This window comes from Myotis daubentonii, chromosome 2 (genome assembly GCF_963259705.1).
Source record: "Myotis daubentonii chromosome 2, mMyoDau2.1, whole genome shotgun sequence".
In the NCBI taxonomy this organism is placed as follows: domain Eukaryota; kingdom Metazoa; phylum Chordata; class Mammalia; order Chiroptera; family Vespertilionidae; genus Myotis; species Myotis daubentonii.
This window is the reverse complement of record NC_081841.1, coordinates 130,659,635-130,680,006: the sequence shown is the minus strand read 5'-3', so window position 1 is coordinate 130,680,006 and position 20,372 is coordinate 130,659,635. Positions and strand designations below refer to the sequence as shown.

The 20,372-nt window shown below is 41.1% G+C and overlaps 1 protein-coding gene across 3 annotated transcripts in view; it reads left to right on the top strand.

Moving 5' to 3' along the window:
- The window catches only part of RNASEH2B (ribonuclease H2 subunit B), a 101,064-nt gene that overhangs the window by 64,796 nt on the left and 15,896 nt on the right, over positions 1 to 20,372 (top strand). The window contains exons 8-11 of one of the 3 annotated variants that reach the window (XM_059684561.1): positions 802 to 883; positions 4,898 to 4,940; positions 10,318 to 10,398; positions 13,374 to 13,614. In XM_059684561.1, coding sequence (XP_059540544.1) covers positions 802 to 883; positions 4,898 to 4,940; positions 10,318 to 10,398; positions 13,374 to 13,490 — 323 coding nt within the window. In that variant the 3' untranslated portion in view covers positions 13,491 to 13,614. Of the gene's footprint in view, positions 1 to 801; positions 884 to 4,897; positions 4,941 to 10,317; positions 10,399 to 13,373; positions 13,615 to 20,372 lie in introns of those variants that run through there. The other 2 variants (XM_059684562.1, XM_059684563.1) reach the window with 2 other exon arrangements.

Sequence of the window (20,372 nt, the reverse complement as noted above, 5' to 3'; positions counted from 1 at the left end):
ACTGAGGCAAATTGTTATCTTAACTTGAAGGTAGAAGAGAAAGAAAAAAATAAGCTAATAAATATCTTAGCAACAAACCTGGGATATTGATAGTTTATATCCCGATGTGATTATCCAATCTTATGATTAAATTTGATTATCACCTGCATAAAATACTGAATTAAGGAACAGGGCTTTAAAACAGATTTTATTGTGTTATGTAACTGCATTTAATTAATACTCAGTACCAAGGATCCAAATGCTTTAGAATTAATGATTATACACTCTGCTGAGTTTAGTGTTGTTTCTTTTTTCATTTTATTAGTTTGGAAGAATATATAATATAATGTTCAGGACTCTTATAAAGCAAGAGCTTATTAGTTAAATGAGCATACTCATTACTGTTAAATAATTAGATTTATTCTATATTGAAACAGACCTAGAGAAACAATTAGTCTTTTTCAAAGGGCTAACAATATTTCATATTGTTATAACTTATTTTTGAACTTTATTTGTATTCAAGGGCCTCAACTAAGAACACAACCCTGAATTTGGGTTTTATCTGTCATTTAGTGGGCATCTCTTGTGTTGTACTTGTATTATATGATCATATCTTGGATATCTTATATCTTCATCCATCATAATACCTCACTACTCTGACAGATATACATTAGCATCCCCATTTTACACATGAGAAAATGGGTGAGAAGCTTGAATTTTTAAGATCATATAAAGTCAGAATTGGAACTCTGGTCAACTTGACTTTAAATCTTTCATAATTATTACTATAATTTTTTTTTTTTACTCTTCTGTTTCTTTCAGAGGACTATATTCGTTATGCCCATGGCCTGATATCTGATTACATCCCTAAAGAATTAAGTGATGACTTATCTAAATATTTAAAGTGAGTATTGTTCATCTTCAGTCATAATTAAGAAGTACCTTTTCACTTCTTGGTGTTCCAGCAATATGATTTCTTTATGACTTATCATATCATTGTTTCTGATAAGAGATTATTTTAGAGTTATGTTATAAATTGTATGGTTTGGAGTTGATTTTTAATGGACATTCCTTGATTGAAATGAATTGGTTTAGTGGATACTGATTGGAGAACTTGTGTTAGGATTGGAAGTATGGTTGGTGTGATTTTAGACAGTGAACTATATTAATATTTTATCCCTCCTTAGACTTAATAAATTTGGTTCTTTTGATCATTTTAATAGAAATAAAAGTGGCAAAGAAAGTAGGTGTTGTGTAGAATATTTTTGAAAGTTACATTTAAAGATTTGTACCATTTATATTAGATACTGAAATTGGAATTGTCTGAACTAAAAAATAAGATGTTCACTGAGTAACTTTATTACACCCAGCACTTGGAATCCAAAAAAGGAAAAAATAGAGTCTTGTGTCTTTAAGGACAGAAGGGTTTAAGAATAACCTCATTTGTGTTCCTTTCTATAATAATGAAAGCATACTATACTAATTAGACCGGACAGCCGAACAACCTTCCGGACATCATTCTGGACGACCTTCCTGACAAAGCCATGGCAGCAGGGGCCGAGGCAGAGGCGCGGTTAAGGGTGATGAGGCAGGCAGGCGAGTGGTTAGGGGCGATCAGACAGGCAAGCGAGTGGTTAGGGGTGATCAGGCAGGCAGGCAGAGTGGTTAGGGACAATCAAGCAGGCAGACCAGCAGTTACGAGCCAGCGGTCCTGGATTGCGAGAGTGATGTCCGACTGCCGGGCCTAAACCAGCCGTCGGACATCCCCTGAGGGGTCCTGGATTGTGAGGGGTGCAGACCAGACTCAAGGGACCACTCCCTCCCCCTCCTGCCCCCGTGCCCAAATTCTGTGCACTGGTCTTCTAGTATAATATAAGACTTTACCTTAAAAAAAATTTTTTTTTCTAGATTTAGATAACTGTTTTTCCGATTATATGTGTGTGATAAGTTAATGTACTTTCTCATCCCTATAATTACATTTTCCTCTCATACATGAAGATAAAATGACTTTTTAATAGATTTTAGTTGATGTTTTTAGCAAATTGCATAGGTCCTCCTTTAAAAAACAACTAGCAGAAATTGTTTTTTGTGGTAGTTAAAATGTGTTGAAAGCCTCCTTTAAATTGATAACCATATCCTTCTGTTTAATATTTCCCTGGATTACTTAGTTGCTCCTTATTTAGTTAGATACCTTATGTCTTTGTACTCCATTATATTTCACATTCCTTTCTTTCTACTAAAATTTTTTTTTTAATTTATTAAATCTTTATTGTTCAGATTATTACATTTGTTCCTCTTCCCCCCCGCCATAACTCCCCTCCTCCCAGTTCCCGCCCCACCCTCCGCCCTCACTCCCCACCCACTGTCCTCATCCATAGGTGCACGATTTTTGTCCAGTCTCTTCCCAAATCTCCCACACCCCTTTCCCCCCCAAGGATAGTCAGTCCATTCCCTTTCTATGTCCCTGATTCTATTATAATCACCAGTTCATTCTGTTCATCATATTATTTATTCACTTGATTCTTAGATTCACTTGTTGATAGATGCATATTTGTTGTTCATAATTTGTATCTTTACCTTTTTCTTCCTCTTCCTCTTCTTAAAGGATACCTTTCAGCATTTCATATAATCCTGGTTTGGTGGTGATGAACTCCTTTAGCTTTTCCTTATCTGTGAAGCTCTTTATCTGACCTTCAATTCTGAATGATAGCTTTGCTGGATAAAGTAATCTTGGTTGCAGGTTCTTGGTATTCATCACTTTGAATATTTCTTGCCACTCCCTTCTGGCCTGCAAAGTTTCTGTTGAGAAATCAGCTGACAGTCGTATGGGTATTCCCTTGTAGGTAACTGCGTTACTTTCTTTTGCTGTTTTTAAGATTCTCTCTTTATCTTTTGCTCTTGGCATTTTAATTATGATGTGTCTTGGTGTGGTCCTCTTTGGATTCCTTTTGTTTGGGGTTCTCCGTGCTTCTTGGACCTGTAAGTCCATTTCTTTCACCAGGTGGGGGAGGTTTTCTGTCATTATTTCTTCAAATAGGTTTTCAATATCTTGCTCTCTCTCATCTTCTGGCACCCCTATAATTCTGATGTTGGTACGCTTGAAGCTGTCCCAGAGGCTCCTTACACTATTCTCGCATTTTTGGATTCTTTTTTCATTTTGCTTTTCCGGTTGGGTGTTTTTTGCTTCCTCGCATTTCAAATCATTGACTTGATTCTTGCTCTCCTCTGGTCTGCTGTCGGGAGTCTGTATAATATTCGTTATTTCAGTCCGTGTATGCTTAATTTCTAGTTGGTTCCCCAACATAACATCGAGGGTCTCATTAGTTTTCTTGTAGATCTCATTAAGTTTATCGGCGGCTTCTAAACAGTTCTTGAGAGACCTTAAAAGTGTGGTTCTGAACTCTATATCTTCCATTGACAATTTTGTCCTGTTTCTTTGTCTCCGCATTTTGTTATGCTTCCTTGGTGCACCCCCTAGTGGTCTTTGTTCGCAGTCTTATAGTTAAACCTTGATTGTTGTAGCTAATACCAGGTAGGGTTTGACCTCCAGGCCAAGTGGCTATGAGAATCAGCTGTGTCAGCAGTGAGAGAACTTCTGTTCTCTAGGGAGGTGCTAATCTAGCCTTTGCCTGAGGCTATCCAGCAAATGCCTCTGTGCAGGGCTTGGGCAGGGCGGGTCGCACAGGATCAACAGGGTGGGCCGGAGAGAGCAGTTATGGCGGCTCTCAGTCCTGTCCCCAGGGGCTCTGCCTCTCTGAGTCCCAGCACCCGCTGCAAAGCTCGGAGAGAAAGCTGCACTCGCTCTGACCGAAGCTAGACAGTCCCGCTTCTCCCGTTTGAGTCTGGGTCCCTAAAGACTCGCCTGTATCTGGAGCTCAGAGTCTGCGACTCCCTCCCGATTGAAAACAACAACCGCGCCCTCTGCCGCCAGCCCGCTCCGTGCACTCCGCACCTCAGAATTTGACTTCAGCACTGCGCCTCCTCTGAGTGTCCGTATGCGTTTCTCTTTCCTCCTAGTTGTAGGACTTCCACTCAGCCAGCGTTCCTGTGGTTCTGGGTGATGTCCCTTCCGTCTTTTAGTTTCACTTTTGAAGTAGTTGTTCAAAGCAGCAAACTCCGGCGTTAACCTATGCCGCCATCTTGGTTCTTCCCTCTAAAATTTTTAAGCTTAGGTTAAAGATTTGGGGAAAAGATATGTCAATTAAACTTTTCTCTGGTGGAGAAAAAAGTAAATTTTGTGTGGCTTTTTGTTAACAGTTAATATAATTTTAACTTTTAAATATGTGCTAGATTCATTATTTATGAAGAAGAAATACTATAATGCCAAAAATGCAAATTTGTAGAGGCTAAAGAAAAGCAATTTGATTTCAACAAATGAGTTCTAATTTTATTTTTTAGTTCAGACAATTCCCATACAAGGAATTAGTGAAATGAAGATTTATTAATTGATTGATTGATTTAAATTTTGTAATTGATTATTTATTTATTTATTATTATTATTTTTTAATCCTCACACAAGGATATTTTTCTATTGATTTTTAGAGAGAGTGGAAGAGAGAGGGAAAGACAGAGAAAAGTATCAATGTGAGAGAAGCACATCGATTGCTTCCCGCATGTGCCTTGATTAGGGCTCGGGCCGGGGAGGAGCCTGCAATCGATGCTTGCCCTTGACCAGAATCGAACCCAGGACCCTTCAGTCTGCAGGCCAATGCTCTATTCACTGGGCCAAACCAGCTAGGGCGAAGATTTATTCATTTAGACAAATTTCATTCTTTACACTGAAATGATTGTACATTAAAGTATATAGAGCTGAAGCTGTCAGAAGAAAGAAGACTTATGGAATCTTAAATTGGCCCAGCTTTTCTGTTTGCTTGTCTAGGAAAAACCAAGACTAAAAATCTTATTTTTCACTCCATAGGCTTCCAGAAGATTCCGCTTCATTGCCAAAACCTCCATCAAAGGTAAGAAGCTGTGACTAAGATATCTTGGGGAAGCTGGAAAAATGTTATACTTTTACCATATACATTTAGTTTGCTGTAGTATATTTTAAAACATTCTAAATCCATCTTGCATGGAGTGATGTTATGTGGAATAAAGATTGTACTGGGCTCACCATCAATTTTTTTTATTTTTTGTAGATTTTACCTGAATAATAAAGTACTGTCAAAACCCAAATAAGAGTTGGTTAACCAGATACCTATATAAAAATAGAGTAGATATCCTATATAATAAAAGGCTAATATGCAAATCGATGAAACAGCAGAACGACCAGTCGCTATGATGTGCACTGACCACCAGTGGGCAGATGCTCAATGCAGGAGCTGCCCCCTGGTGGTCAGTTTACTCCCACAGGTGGAGCACTGCTCAGCCAGAAGCCAGGCTCACGCTGGTGAGCACAGCAGCCGTCGCGGGAGCCTCTCCTGCCTCTGCAGCAGTGCTAAGGATGTCTGATCTCCCGCCTCCGCGGTAGCACTAAGGATGTCCGACTGCCGGCTTAGGCCCACTCCCCACAGCCTAAGCCACCAGTTGGACATCCCCAAGGGCTCTCGGATTGTGAGAGGGTGCAGGCCAGGCTGAGGGCCCCCCCCCCCCGGTGCACAAATTTCATGCACCGGCCTCTAGTATAATTATAATTAAATATTCTTAGCCAGATCCTGTACTTGTCTTTATTAATCACCAGGAATACTAAAATTTTGCTAAATCTAGTTGTTATTGATACAAAGGTGCACAGAGCATGATTTCTGTAACACAAAGACTCCTTTGAGAAAGGATGACCATACTGTTTTTCCTGTACTTGAAGTGATCAACAAAATTTATGTATAATATTTATCTGTTAGTGGAAAGCCTTTTCCTTTTTCAGATGTTCTCGAACTGCCACCCATAGCTCCTCTGCACCATGGACTGCAGCTGTGTTTGTCTCCAGATTGGAGAGTAGAGAAGTCAGTCACACACCACACCTGGTGGCACACTGTGGCATCCAGTCCAGCCTGACCTCCGAGACAGAGAAATAGACACACATGCCAGCCTATCAGTGGGGCCATTCTCTTGCCAGAAAAATAGCAAATGCCTTAGAATGTAAAGTGGACATATTGTGGATGTTGAACAACTTTCCTTTTTCCCTGCCTTCAAGGTGGCGACATTCTTGGGACTTTTTTGTATCATGTCCTGTTTGGAGGTAGTGGTAGCTCTAAAAACATTTGTTACTTTGAATTTTAGAAAGGATGGAAAATTTACAGTGCATCTGTAGGCCATTTTCAGCTGATTATCAAAGGAGGTTTCTCTTTCACTCTCTGGGGGAAGAGCACTGGGCAGAAGTCAAACCACACTTCTTCCAGTCCAGTGGTCCACTGTCTCTGACAATGGCACTAGGGGACAGAGACATAATTGTCTAATTGAGAGGATAGGCATGTTGGTGTCTTTCTTATTTCTCTCTCTCCAAAAACTAAGCATATATCTTTCTCCCAAATATCCATCTTCCTTGGTAACTAAGAGATTATTTATGAATGGCTCTAAACCTATTCTTGAAGCTTTCAGCCTTTGATTCTGGGTGATGTGTTTCATAAGTTTATTCTTCTTGGATCCAGTTTTCTGATTTCTTGTTTTAATTTCCAAAATGTAAGTTGTTTGTGACTTCTTTATTTATGATTTAGGTGAGGGGTCAGCAAACTTATTCTGTAAAGGCCAGTTAGTATTTTAGGCTTTGTGAAGCAGATGATCTCTGTCGCAGCTACTCAACTCTGCTGTTAAAAGTGCAAAGACAGCCACAAACAATTCATGAATGAACCAGTGCGCTGTGTTCCAGAAAAACTTCATTAATGAAAGCAGGTGGCCAGCTGGATTTGGCATGGACAGTAGTTTGCCAAGCCCTGTTTAGGTCTTGGCATCCTGCTTCTCTTAAATTTCAGCCTTGCCTCCTGGATTATTTTAGCTGCTTTTCGAGGTCTCCGGTTCTATTGGGTCTTCCTGGGGCTCTAGTGTGCACAGTGCAAACTGCATTGGGTGAAGTACCACATTTTAAACAAGCATAGGACAATGTCTTCTGCTAGCTCTCCTGTGCAGGATTTGATTGATTTTTACGTAATTTAGTATATTGTTTTCAGGAAATACATTCTAATGGCTCATAGGTATCTGTGTCTGTGTTGTAAGTCGATAGCATGGAGCCATGTTTTGCATTACTTTCTTACTATCATATGTGTGCCTATGTTGAAACAGCTTCCAACCCTCATCCTCTCCCATCTTTTGAATTAACACTGTCAGCTAGCAGAGCCTAATGCAATCAGTGGATTTGGAGATGTTTCTCAGTTTCTTCTTGCAAATAATTTGTAAGAATGATAAGACCAATCCATCCTAGCATTAATTCTGGTGGTCCTCTGCCCTTTGCTCTCTTCTTTCCAGAACTGTACCCATTTAGTCAGACCCTTTGTTACTAGTGCGTATACATCTTTCTGAGTCACTTTTTTTTCCTTCGGAAACAGTCCCCCAAATCACGAGGCCAGTTAGTATTTTAGACTTCGTGAAGCAAATGATCTCTGTTGCAACTACTCAACTCCAGTCTTTTAAATAACAACAACAACAACAAAATAATAAGTCAATATAACAATTATGGGTTTGTTTGGTTTTTCAATATATTCAACAATGTGCTGGGAATAACATGAAACCTAGTTATGTGCAGAGACTACCATCATCATTTTCTTTTTTTGTAAGTACTTATAACTTGTGTATTGTATGATAGTGAGCTGTTAAAGCACCTAAACAAGTCAGTCATCTTTTTATATGTTTAATATTTATAAGAAACATCTGTCATCTTAATCTCTTGCCATTTTTATTTGACTTATCAGTGAAAAGCAAATAAGCCCATATGTTTATGACATCATCTGTATTAGGACATTTTGGCATAGTAGAAAAGCAAACATCCTCAGAATCTTAAGTTTTTTCATTGTGAAATTATTATAGCCTTCATCATCACCTATGCGTTCTACTCTCCCAGTTGAAGATACTTTCCTAGTAAAAATGTGCATCACCTAAACACATCTTAATTTTAGTAGAACCATGTATTCTTAAGAAAGTTGCTTGATCACTTACATTCACTTTGCTGGTACATAGTTCATACATGATAAACTAGTCTTTTTCTTTTGAAGATTTCATTTGCTAGAGGTTACTGTGTGGCCAAGAGAAGGTTTTCCCCATTATGTGACATATTCCCAGATGCCCTTCTGTTTGTTCCAGTGAAGAATTTCAAGGATGTTGTTTTATCCCCTGATATACATGTGCTGTGGCATCTTTTAACGCCCTCCCAGTTCTGTATTTAGCAAAAGCTGGGATGCGAAGAGTGAAGCTGGGAACTAATATATATATATTTCCTAGGGTAGATCCATATTGGGTCTTTTCAACCTGGTGTCCACAAAGAGATTGAAGATCTGTAAAATTATTTTTTTTTCTTTTCTTTATTTTACTATTATTTTTTTTCTTCACCCTATAACTGAAGATCTGTAAAATTCTAAGTTGGGATCTCTGTGTACTCAATACTCCATGCTAAAAACTTATCAGCCCTGCTGTCTGCCCTTTATATAATAAACTAGAGGCCTGGTGCACAAAATTTTGTGCATTCGGGGGTCCCTCAGCCCAACCTGTGCCCTCTCACAGCCTGGGACCCCTCAGGGGATGTCCACCTGCTGGCTTAGGCCTGCTCCCCAGGGGATTGGGCCTAAGCTGGCAGTCAGACATCCCTCTGGCAGCCCGAGAGCCCTCGGGGGATGTCCACTTGCCAGCGGGGAGCAGGCCTAAGCTGCAGTCAGACATCCTTAGGGCTGCTGAGGAGGCAGGAGAGGCTCCCGCCTCCACCGCTGTACTGGCAGCCCTCAGCCTGGCTTGTGGCTGAGCAGAGCTCTCCCTATGGGAGCACACTGACCACCAGGGGGCAGCTCCTGCATTGAGCGTCTACCCCTTGGTGGTCAGTGTGTGTCATAGTGACCAGTCATTCCCAGTCATTCTGCTCTTAGGGTCAATTTGCATAATACCCTTTTATTATATAGGTTAGAGGCCTGGTGGGAGCCAGCTGGTTTGCCCTGAAGGATGTCCCGGATCAGGGTGGGGTCCCGCTTGGGTGCCTGGCCAGCCTGGGTGAGGGGCTGATGGCTGTTTTCAGGCTGGTCAAGCCCCCCAGTGGGGAACCTCACCCCATAGCAGTGTGGCCAGCCTGGGTGAGGGGCCCATGGTTGTTTTCATGCTGGCCACAGCCCCTTCAGGGTGGGGGGGATCCTGCTGGGGTGCCTGGATGAGGGGCTGAGGGCCGTTTTCAGGCTGGCCACGCCCCCCGGTGACCCAAGCTCCCTGCCTGTCCTTTTTTTCTTTTTCTTTTTTTTCAGCAGGTATCTGGCATTTATTTATCTTCTATAATTGAAACTTTGTAGCCTTGAGCGGAGCCCAGGTCCAGCCAGGGCAGGTGGGAAGTTTGGCTTCCTCCATCACCAGGGGTACTCCAAGCCTCCTGCTCACTCCAGCTCTGTGGCTGCCGCCATCTTTGTGACGGAGTGATGGAGTGATGGTTAATTTGCATATTACCCTTTTATTAGATAGGATGTGGCATGATTCCTCTATAATGTGAATATTAAGGCTAAGTTTAGCTATTGACAAGATTCTCACACTCATTGGTGCAAAATGCTAATTTGAAAAGGGAAAACACGAAGTAAAGGTCAACTTAGTTGGATTGTGCCTAATGGAAAGAGCACTTGTACAAAAATTGAGATCTCACCCTAAGTCCTCTGCTAGGTGGCCTTAAGTTACTTGTTGAACATCTCTGTGTTTCCTTCTTCCTCTGGCTGCTTGCTTTTTGAAGTTGTTCTTATGTGATAAAATGAGATTATTGAATTGAAAGGAGGTAACAACATGAAACTATATAAAGATGATAATAAGTGCTGTTTCTAAAGGACATTATGCCAGCCCAGGAGGTGAATGAAGTGGATATTCTGGCTGAGGACCTCAAAGGAATTTTCAGTCTTTGCTTTTGTGCCTGCATTCACCCCCTTAAACTAACTGTCCTGGAATTCAGCAGTCTCTGTCCCTGGTGCATGCAAAGTATGTGATTAATACCCCAAGAGGCTGGGGCAAGGATTTTCCTACTTATATCCCCCATCACCAAAACTATTCCTCAGAAGGGCTGTGTGGCTTAGTTCTCTAGATAATCAAAAGTAAAGGAGCTCGTTAAAGAAAAAAGCCATTTGCAGGGTCAGCTGCTTCATTTGGCCTTAGTGTGGGTCCAAATTGCACATTGGTTCTTTTTAAAAGGATTGATATGTCAAGGGAACGTTTTACATCATTTCACTGCTCTAATGTTTGCAGAAGGTAAAGTTATCAGATGAGCCTGTAGAAGCAAAAGAAGATTACACTAAGTTTAATACCAAAGATATGAAGACAGAAAAGGTATGTGTGTCCAGGCATACACTTAGACTCAGTGAGTGATGCTGCATGTGGACATCTGGGAACAATTGCATGCTATTATGATTTTACAATTCTTTTGTTTTTTGTTAATCTTCACCCGAGGATATTTTCCATTGATTTTTTTAGAGAGCATGAAAGGGATGGGGAGAGACAGAGAGAGAGAAACATCATGTGAGAGAGACAATTGATTGGTTGCCTCAGGCAGATGCCCCAACCAGAACCAACATACATGCCCTTGACCAGAATCAAACCCAAGACCCTTCAGTCCACAGGCCAACATTCTATCCACTAAGCCAAACTGGCTAGGGCTGATTTTACAATCTTAACCATGAAGAATTATTAACCTGTGACTTAAATTTATTTCTGTGACTTAAACATCAATTCACAATTGTGAATGACAATGAAAATGTCCAGCAAGGAAGCCTTTAGGAATCTAAGAAAGGCTCAATGTACTTGGCAAAAGTGTGCCTAATCTTTTCATGTATTCAGAGGGTTAGGGTGAGGGGAAGGAGGGAGCTGCCACAGATAATGTTTTTTCAACTCTACTGTCCAGAAGCGTCCCAGCAATGATGATGACAAAAATTGGTAATAAGTCCACCATTTAATAATCACCTAGGCCAGTGGTTGGCAAACTGCGGCTCGCGAGCCACATGCGGCTCTTTGGCCCCTTGAGTGTGGCTCTTCCTAAGCCTTAGGAGTACCCTAATTAAGTTAATAACAATGTACCTACCTATATAGTTTAAGTTTAAAAATTTTGGCTCTCAAAAGAAATTTCAATCGTTGTACTGTTGATATTTGGCTCTGTTGACTAATGAGTTTGCCGACCACTATATTTTTATAACATTTCTTACTGTTTTATCTTATACATGCATTATAAATTTATATAGGTTTTTAAATTGGCACTGATATGTAGTTTTGGGTTCTGCCTTTTCATTTATCACTATATTGTGAGAATGTTTACTTGTTATTAAGCATGCTCTGAAAATTTATTAACTTTTTATCATATTCACTCGTGTGTTATTTTACCATATGAAATATAGTTTAGGCATTCATTCCCCTATTTTTGAACACATAATTAACTTAATTTTTTGTTTTTATGAAGTGATACACATTCTGATTTGTAGTCTGCATCTGATTATTTCATTAGACACAATTTAGAATTAAGAGTAAGAGCTTAGAAAATATGAGCTCCTTCCATAATTATTGATATATGTAAAATGCTTTCCAAACATGTAGTAGAAATTTGTACTCCTAACCATTATTCCTGATGAGTATTCATCTTCCATTCTTGACAACACTGAGTATTATTTTTATTCTTGAAAATGTTTGCCTGTGTAGTTAAGCTACATTTCTTTAACTAGAAAGTTATTGGCCATTTGCATTTATGCCTGTTTTTATATTAGGATGGTAATGTTTTCCTTGTTAATTTGTAAGAGCCTGTTCTAAATTAAGGCTATTCATACTTTTCATGACATATAAGGAAAGTACAAAGAATTTTCAAATTTGTGTTTAGCCTTTTCATTTTTAAATAGTTTTAAGTTTTTCTCAAGTTTGAATATAGAAATTGCTCTTCTTTATGATTTTCTCGTTATTTTTATGCTTAGAAAGGCCTTGCCTATCCCAAAATGGAGTTAACTTCCACTTAGATTTTCACATTTACTCCCCTTATAATTTAAAGTTTTTAAATAAATTTTATTCTTTACATATAATTTATCTAGGCATGTGATATCAGGGGATAATCCAATTTGAGATATGGCTAAATACCTGGCTATCTCCATGGTTTCTGTGAGCAGGGATATTTTTGAGTTTCTTGGTGAGAAGTATTTCTGCCCCACCCTTTTAACTGTCCCTTGTATCCTCTAGGGCAGCAGGCGACAACCCGTGGGTGGTCCGTGAGGTCCCAAAGGTTGGCAACCGCTGCTCTAGGGCATAGCACCAGTGAGATAACAGGATGTCAGTTAAATGCAGGGATGTCTTATCTCAGAGACTGTCACTTTTCACTAACCCTACTAAATTATAAGTGACAGAACGTAAGAAGCAAAATTTCAGGGATCATGTATTGTGTCCTAAAAGATACTTTGGCAATAACTTTGTCTCATAGTTCCCAGAGAGGCAGCTGATTTTTTTCTTTGCCGATTCCCATTTATGCTTCTGTTGAACAAGTTGTGATGCATCAAAATAAAATCAGCGCTATTTACCTTCTACTAGGACATGGCAAAAAAGAAAACAAAACTAAACAAAAAAATAGTGATCAGGAAGAGAGAGCAATTTACAAGGCAGAGATATTTGCAGTCAGCTTTTTGGAAAGTATTTTGTTGTTAGAGGGAAAAAATGGACCAGCTAGCTGGTTATCTTTTGAATATAGTAACATTTTTTAAAATTTATTTTATTTTGAATTTATTGGGGTGACATTGATTAATCAAATTATATAGACTTAGGGAATTATATACAGTTCTACAGTACATCATTTGTATATTGTACTGTGTGTTTACCACCCCAAGTCAAGTTTCCTTCTATCACCATATGTGTTCTTGGTTTCCCTAGAGCCTCTGAATAAAATCAGATGGCAAATTGATGTGAATTATTCATCATGTAGTAATATAAGGCTGTAATTCCTTCCTCGTAATTGCTGCCTGTGTCAGTTCCATTGTTTGTGTTATTGTACTTTAATGCACCCTCCAGAATTATTCCCCTATAGTAAACTGTTGGTTGTGACATTCCACCTCAGAGAAGGCAGCAGTTTATCTCCTGCCTCTTTTAACATATTTTGTCTCTTAGGTTTGAATTCTGAATTGAAATCAGAACTTTTTAAAAATCAACACTCCCTTATGAAGCATGTTAGCAAATGCTTACCTCCCTTAATGAACCTTGAGACATGCATGGTCTGGTTTGATTTGCATGTGTGATTTATAAACGTTGCATTTGAAACAATTTTTCTCTCTTATTTTCATAAACAGAAAAATAGCAAAATGACTGCAGCTCAAAAGGCATTGGCTAAAGTTGACAAGACTGGAATGAAAAGTATTGATTCCTTTTTTGGTGCAAAAAATAAAAAACAAGTTGGAAAGATTTGAAACTTTGAAAATGAAAAATGAAATCCAGCAAAAATGTTTTATCTTTTACAGTTCCACTTTTGTCCTTCCTCTATGTCACTGTACTTCCTGACCCTTAATCACCATCCTTTGAAATAAAATAAAAGAGCAGTTTTTAGATTCACTTGAACATTTCTTTGTATTTGAATTTTATGTTCCTGAACAAAATATGGGAAAGTAATTGTGGAGTCTTCTTTGACATACTGAAAAGTAATCAAGTGACTAGAGTCAACCTCTAGCATCTCAATTTCCCCAATAAACTGACATGTGACAATATTTGAGTGTGTGCCTGTTATTTTGTCCAACTTTGCCAAATGGTAGCTATAGCAATACGGTTTTCAGTATACTGAGAAGAAATAGTTATCTGATAGCAAAACTATCTGTAAAACTACTTTTTAAAAGCCTTTAGTTTTTGGCTTTGAAAAATGGCATTTTCTGTTTTCTAATGAAAACATGTTCTTTGTAGAAAATAGAAAAAAGTATAAAACAAAAATTGTAGTCTTCCAAGTTTTCATTACCTAGAGATAATATGATGCAAATAAATTTTTAAAGGAATTATAATTTTATAACCTTTTTTTTCTTGACAACATTTTCTGAGCATTTATCTAGGCTATTAACATGCTCTTTTAATTACAGTAATTTTTAATTATTTGGATATTTGATTATTTAATAACTATGACCCTATTTTGAATATTTAGATTATTTTCAACTGTTCACTATTTAAAGAATCAGATTATCTATACTAATAAAAGGGTAATATGCTAATTAGACTGGATGTCTTCCGGATGTCCTTCTGGACAAAGCCACGGTGGTGGGGACAGAGGCGGTTAGGGGCAATCAGGCAGGCAGGCAGAGGTGATTAGGGGCAATCAGGCAGGCAGAGGCAGTTAGAAGCTATCAGGCAGGCAGGCAGAGGCAGTTAGGGGCGGTCAGGCAGGCAGAGGAGTGGTTAGGGGTGATCAGGCAGAGGGGTTAGTGGCAATCAGGCAGGCAGGCAGGGTGCTTGGGGGTGATCAGGCAGTCAGGCAGAGTGATTAGGGGTGATCAGGCAGGCAGAGGTGGTTAGGGGCAATCAGGCAGGCAGAGGAGTGGTTAGGGGTGATCAGGCAGAGGGGTTAGTGGTGATCAGGCAGGCAGGCAGGGTGCTTGGGGGTGATCAGGCAGTCAGGCAGAGTGATTAGGGGTGATCAGGCAGGCAGAGGTGGTTAGGGGCAATCAGGCAGGCAGAGGAGTGGTAAGGGGTGATCAGGCAGGCAGGCAAAGTGCTTGGGGGTGATCAGGCAGTCAGGCAAAGTGCTTGGGGGTGATCAGGCAGTCAGGCAGAGTGATTAGGGGCGATCAGGCAGGCAGAGGTGGTTAGGGGCGATCAGGCAGGCAGGGGAGTGGTTAGGGGCAATCAGGCAGGCAGGCAGAGTGATTAGGGTGATCAGGCAGGCAGAGGGGTTAGGGGTGATCAGGTACACAGGCAGGTGAGCGATTTTGCAAGAGGGATTGGGCCTAAACCGGCAGTCAGACATACCCCGAGGGGTTCCAGATTGTGAGAGGGTCTAGGCTGGGCTGAGGGACACACCCCCTTCCTGCACGAATTTCATGCACTAGGCCTCTAGTATGTAAATAATTGTCCACATCTTTTATTGTTTCCTTAGAATGGATTTTTGGATGTAGGCTTACTGGTTTGTAACTAAGTTCTGCAAATATATATTTGTGGGAATATATTTCACAGAAAGTTTATTAGATAAGAACTCTCATCTTATTAAAGTTTAATAAGATGAGAGTTCTTATTTTATTCAATGCCAGCTTGTTAACTTTAAATATTGTCTTTGCAAATGAGTGAGGAATAGTCATTTTATTGTAGTTTTAATTCACATTTTCCTGATTAGTAATGATATTGAACATTTTTTCATTTACTGATCATTTGTCATCTTATAAAGAGAATTATCTGTTTATGCCTGTATTAAATTGGAGAGTCAGTACTTTTCTAGTTGACTCTAAAAGTATTGTAAAATATTATACTTAGATGTTTCTCTTTACAGGAAAATTTACTAGTCATTTCTTCTACTTTTTTAACAGTTATTTTTGTTTTATATTTAATTACTTAAATCATCTAGAGAATTTATATTTAAGTATGCTGTGAGAAAAGCTCTAATTTTATTTCCTCACCCACTTATTTTTCCACTAGTTTTGAAGGATTCTAAGAGTAAGTTTCAATGGGATTTTTATTGATATTTTTGTTAAACCCATAAAATTTGGGGGAAAAACAGACATCTTTATTAATCAGTGTTCTCATTCAGGAATATAGTATTTCTCTGTATTTACTAAAATCCTAATCATATCTTTCACTAACATATGGTTCTTCATCTTTATATAGGTTGCAGATACTTTTTTTTTCTGGGTATTTTTGTTGCTCTGATTGAATTTTTTTTTAATTAGATCTACTAACTGGCTATTTTGTGGTAAATGTTACATCCTATATAATAAAAGGCTAATATGAAAATTGCCCCCTCGATCGGGTGTTCAACCAGAAATTCAACCAGGGGGTGGAGCTGGCTGGCCAACCACCCACAGCCCCTCCCCTGGCTGACCGTGGCCCCTCCCCTGGCCAGCCCCACCCTCGGTTGGAGGCGGGGCTAGCCAGCCGACCAACTGTGGCCCCTCCCCCAGATGTCTGAGGCCCCATTCCCTGGCCGGCCCCACCCCCGATCCGCCTCCTGCGCCAATCAAGGGTAGGGCCAGCCAACCACCCATGACCCATCCCCCCAACTGGCCTGGCCCAATAAGTCCCAATCAGGGTGGGCCAGCTGGAACCCCCATGCATGAATTCGTGCACTGGGCCTCTAGTTTTTATATATTTATATTTTAAATAACCAATTTACTAAACTATTAATCTAAAATTTTTTCATATTCATATTAAGTTTATAATACATAAGTTTATAATCTTACTCTGAGAAAATGGTGTGCAATTCCTTCTAATAGTTATTACTCTTTTATATGTTTTCTATCATATTACCATGATGAGAATAGCTAGGATAGTGTTGTAGATAATAATAGTAGTCATCTTTGTCTAATTTGTGATTTTTTAATGTACTTTAGCACTAATTCTGACACTAGCTGTTAAGATGATAAATATATCAAATTTTTTATATTTACTTTCAATACTTATAGTTTCTTTAAAGTTTAAATTAGTAATTGGGTATGTTGTATTAACTATCTCTTTGGCACCTAGGACTAAGAAGTATTTTTTACTATTACACTATACTAGAGTTCCTACCTGACAATAGATCAAGGACAGCATAGATTTCCCTATCTGGTTTAGCCACTGTCAAATCTAATTTTCAAGGCTTTTATTTAGGATGTTTCATCCTATATTCAAAAGAAATATTGCTGTTAAGTTTTAGTATCAGAACTATTCTAGCTTTTCATCTTTCCCAGTGTTCTGGAAGGAATGACATTGCATAGGAAAATTCTATTTCTGGAAAGTTTTAAAGAACTTAAGTAGTAAAATTGTCCAGCACTGAGCCTTCTCTTTTTTATTGTTAATGTTAGTCTTTAATCTGGAAGAATTATTCTTCATCAAACATTCACCTACAAGTTTTAGAATCTACTGATGATTTTTCTAACTCCATCATTTCTTCTGTTTTTATTTCTTATATATTTAGTTTATTGTATATTCATGTTTACTGATCATTGTCATCTTCTATCCTATCTAATAATAGAGAAACATGGTAATTAACCATAACTTCGCTACCCTTTCCATTGGCTAATCAGCGAGATATGCAAATTAACTGCCAACCAAGATGGCGGCCGGCAGCCAGGCAACTGAAGCGAACAGGAGGCTTGCTTGCTCCAGTGATGGAGGAAGCCAAGGTTCCCCACCTACCGCTATCAGCCTCTGAGCTTGCACTCCAAGCAACTATGTTGTAATTATAGAAGTTAAACAAACCCCAGAAACCTGCTTTCAGCCGTCAGAGCTGGAGCGAGCAGGACCACAACAGTGTTACAATTATAGAACCCAAACAAACCCAGATACCTGCTTTCAGCAGCCGAGGTCTCAGAGCTGGAGCCAAGCCTCAGAGCTAATGCTGGCTCTCAGCTCCAGTGATAGCCATAGAAGGTAAATATATCCCAGAATAAAAAAAAAAGAAAAAAAGGAGAGGTTGGGAGCTTCAGTCACCCGCCAGCCTGAAAACGGCCCTCAGCCCCTCACCCAGACTGGCCAGGCACCCCAGTGGGGACCACCACCCTGAAGGGGTTGTGACCAGCTGCAAACAGCCATCATCCCCCCTGATCCGGGACACCCTTCAGGGCAAACCAGCCGGCCCCCACCCATGCACCAGGCCTCTATGCTATATAGTAAAAGGGTAACATGCCTCCCAGCACCAGGATCAGCGGAGCCGTGAGGCCTCCCGGCACCGGGATCAGCATAGCAGCAAGGCCTCCCAGCACCGGGATCAGCGGAGCAGCAAGGCCTCCCAGCACCGGGATCAGCGGAGCAGCAAGGCCTCCTGGCCCCTGGAGCAGAGTGACAGGGGGCAGCACCCAAACCCCCTGATTGCCCTGCAGCTCTGTGTATGACAGGGGGCGGGACCACAACCTCCCTATCCGCCCTGCTCTGTTCGTGACAGGGGAAGGCGCCCCAACCCCCTGATCGGCCCTGCTCTGTGACAGGGAACAGAGCCCCAACCCCCCTGATGGGCCCTGCTCTGTGTGTGACAGGGGGTGGCGCTGCAACCTCCCCATCAACCCTGCCTTGAGTGTGACAGGGGGTGGCACCCCAACCCCCCAATCGGCCCTACCCTGAGCGTGACTGAGGGTGGCATCGCAACCTCCCAATCCGCCCTGCTCTGTGCTTCACGGGGCGGCGCCCCAACTCCCCAATCGGCCCTGCTCTGAGCCCAACCAGGGGCTGCACCTAGGGATTGGACCTGCCCTCTGCCACCCGGGAGTGGGCCTAAGCCAGCAGGTCATTATCTCCTGAGGGGTCCCAAACTGTGAGAGGGCACAAGTGGGGCTAAGGACACCCCCCTACCCCCACCAGTGCACTAGGGGCCTCTAGTATATATATAAAAGCCAAATGACTGGAACAAACGGTTGTTATGATGCACACTAGGGAGGCCAACCGGCCTGATCAGAGCCCAATTGGCCCCTGCCAACCGCCCATGGCCCCTCCCCTGGCTGACCCCACCCTAGATTGGCCCCCCATCCCCCAATGGGGGAAGGACCGGCCGGACAACCTCCCACAGCCCCTTCCCCCTGCCAGCCCAGCCCTGATGGCCCCCATCGGGGAGGGGCTGGCCGGACCCCACATGTGCATGAATTCGTGCACCGGGCCTCTAGTTTTCTATAAGGAAGAGCTTTCCCTTCACTTGTTTATTTACCTGATATATATGAACTTCTATCAGTATGGACTTAGGTGTTTCTTTTATTTTATCCAGTGGGTCATACTACATTATTTTGTTATTTACTTTGATGCTTATATTGTCCCAAAAGGGCCAGTGAGAGCCCCTTCAAGTTGGTTCCTATGTCATTTGGTATGTTATCATTCATTCATACTCCCTTGTTCCATGACCGGCTATTTCAGGCTCCTCTTATATGTTTCAGGTACCTTTTAGTAGAGAATGGTATTTAAGCATGCTCATTGCTATTGATCTATGTATGAGTTTTTTGTAGATTTTCTTTATCATATTGAGGAAGCTTTATTTCCGATTCACTGAGAATGTTTATCATGAATGGATATTGACTTTTGTCAGTTTTTCTGCATCCATTGAGATGATCATGTAGTTCTCTTTTAATAAAGGAATACTATATATATACATATTGATTGATTGCAGAGAGGAAGGGGAGAGAGAGAGAGAGAGAGAGAGAGAGAGAGAGAGAGAGAGAGAGAGAATCAGTGATGAGAGAGAATCATTGATCAGCTGCCTCTTGCATGCCCACTGTTGGAGTTCGAGCCCACAACCCAGGAATGTGCCCTTGACCAGAATTGAACCAGGGGCCCTTCAGCCCACTGAGCCAAACTGGCTAGGGCAATAAAGGAATACTTTTAATATGTGCAATGTAATGATTGGTGTTTTAATGTTAAACTAACTCTATATTCCTGTGATAAATCCTACTTGGTCACAGTGTATTACTATTTTCATAGGTAGTATTGTGTTTTATTTCCTAACTAGAGGCCTGGTGCATGAAATTTGTGCATGGGTAGGGTCCCTATTCCTGGCCAGCGATCAGAGCCAATTGGGGCCTTCCTTCCCCTGGCTACCAGCTGCCGGCCAGGGCCTTCCGTCATTCCGCGCTGCCCCTGGTGGTGAGCACATGTTGAACTCCTGCCCGTGGGGACAATTTGCATATTAGCCTTTTATTGTATGCTTGAGGCCCAGTGCATGAATTCATGCACCAGCGGGGTCCTTCGGCCTGGCCTGTGGCATCTGGCTGAAACCGGCTCTCTGACTTCCCCTAAGGCAGTGGTTCTCAACCTTCTGGCCCTTTAAATACAGTTCCTCATGTTTTGACCCAACCATAAAATTATTTTCATTGCTACTTCATAACTGTAATGTTGCTACTATTATGAATCGTAATGTAAATATCTGATATGCAGAATGGTCTTAGGCGACCCCTGTGAAAGGGTCATTCGACCGCCAAAGGGTTTGCAACCCACAGGTTGAGAACCACTTCCCTAAAGGATCCTGGATTGTGAGAGGACACAGGCCAGGCTGAGATACCCCACCAGTGCATGATCTCAGGGCCGGGGAGGGACACGGGATGTTAGCCAGCCTGGGAGGGACTGTGGGAGGGCTCCAGGGTATGTCTGGCCCATCTCACTCAGTCCCAATCAGCCAGACCCCAGCAGCAAGCTAATCTACTGGTCAG